This window comes from Cyprinodon variegatus, unplaced genomic scaffold (assembly GCF_000732505.1).
Source record: "Cyprinodon variegatus isolate N-32 unplaced genomic scaffold, C_variegatus-1.0 Scaffold298, whole genome shotgun sequence".
Lineage (NCBI taxonomy): Eukaryota > Metazoa > Chordata > Actinopteri > Cyprinodontiformes > Cyprinodontidae > Cyprinodon > Cyprinodon variegatus.
In genome coordinates, this window is record NW_015150751.1 from 491422 (window position 1) to 492937 (window position 1516).

General features: G+C 38.3%; 1 protein-coding gene across 1 annotated transcript in view; it reads right to left on the reverse strand.

Annotated features, from left to right (window-relative positions):
- Window positions 1-1516, reverse strand: part of nup107 (nucleoporin 107kDa) — a 20505-nt gene that overhangs the window by 10252 nt on the left and 8737 nt on the right. The window contains exons 10-12 of the mRNA XM_015383914.1: window positions 807-895; window positions 656-731; window positions 451-564 (exon numbers count right to left, since the gene is read on the reverse strand). Coding sequence (XP_015239400.1) covers window positions 451-564; window positions 656-731; window positions 807-895 — 279 coding nt within the window. The remainder of the gene's footprint in view (window positions 1-450; window positions 565-655; window positions 732-806; window positions 896-1516) is intronic.

Sequence of the window (1516 nt, forward strand, 5' to 3'; positions counted from 1 at the left end):
CTAAAGCATTACAAAATAAAATTGAGAAGCTTCAAAAGGATCTCAAAGCAAAGGTTCATAAAATTAAAGGAGAAATAAACATTATTAAAGAGCTTATGAAAAATCAAGGAAATCTTGAGAGTGTTCAGTCTCATTGTGATGATTTAAAACTATTGCTTGAAAATGCAAATCAGCTGTATGAGTCTGTTATTCCACTGTTTCCTGCTGAAGAACAAGAAAGACAAAACACTTGGTTTTCAAGCTTGTGTAAATATAATTCTGAATTTATACAAGAAGTTGAAAAATGGCTTTTAGGTGCAAAACAACTTAATGCAGCTCAAATGGATGAAGAAGCTGATTTAAATCAGGCTCAACTGTCCAGGGTTGAACCTTTTCAAAAATTCACGAAAAACCTCCACCATACCTTTAAAAGTCACGTTTTAGTTTCTGACATGAAATCTGTTCCTCTACCTCATCAGTCATTCCCGCCCGGATCAGTGTGAAAAGGTTCTTCAGCAGTCGAGCGTCGTCCTCTCTATCCAGATCTGCCAGGGGGCGCTGCTGCCGGAGAGGAGCATCTGGATCCTGGAGCAGAGGAACGCCACAATTACTTGTTTGGGTTTCTGTTATTGTTCAGAGGTTGGAAAGAAGGTTTTTCTACAGGAACAAGCCTCACCAGCTCTGTGACAAGAGGAACCAGGAAGTTGGAGCCGCTTTTGCGCCTCATCTTCAGCGCGTGCAGCGTGTTCTCCCTGAAGTTTATATTAAAAAAAGTGTTTTTAAACATGCTGAGGTGAATTTCAATCTGAAGGATGAGAATAACTCACCAGCAAACATTTTTGGCGTAGTATTCAATGTTATCAGAGAAATTTCCAATTTGATCCTTGGCGATGCTTTCTAGCCAATCAACAACCAGCTGCAAAAAAAACAATTTAGCTGCATTGTGGACTCCGTAATGTTTGGAGAAAAATTCAACTCAACTTTACTTTCTAAAAGTCAACAAGCTTCATGCATCATCCAGGCTGGAAGAGCGACTCGCTTCGTCCAAGAATTAGCCCAGAGAAACAGTTTCTTCTTGGAATAGACCAAGATTTAAGGATGTTTGATGATTTATCAATACTAAAACTCACCAATCTAGGATTTTAGAATATACCTGCTGTACTTGTTTTGAAAACAAAACGATTCAAAAACAATGAGCACTAATTATATTTTGAGAAAAAGAGAACAAAGTAAATAAAAAGTGCAAATTATCATAAAACTAGATAAATAACTTTATAAATGGCTTATTTGATCCATTTTAAAACCACTATGGATGTTTGTAGGTTTAACGTTTTGTTAAGATATCCACAGATAGTTGAAGTTGATAAATTGATGGTAGTCCTCCATTGATCTGCCCAGTTTGTCCAATCCACCAGCAAAGCTCACAGTGAAAGGGTCCCAAAGCATGATGATGTCACCACCGTGCTTGTTGGTATTACCTGGCTGTTTCTGAGCCAGTTGTGTGAATGAGAGCCCCTCTGCTCCCCTCAGATGAAAG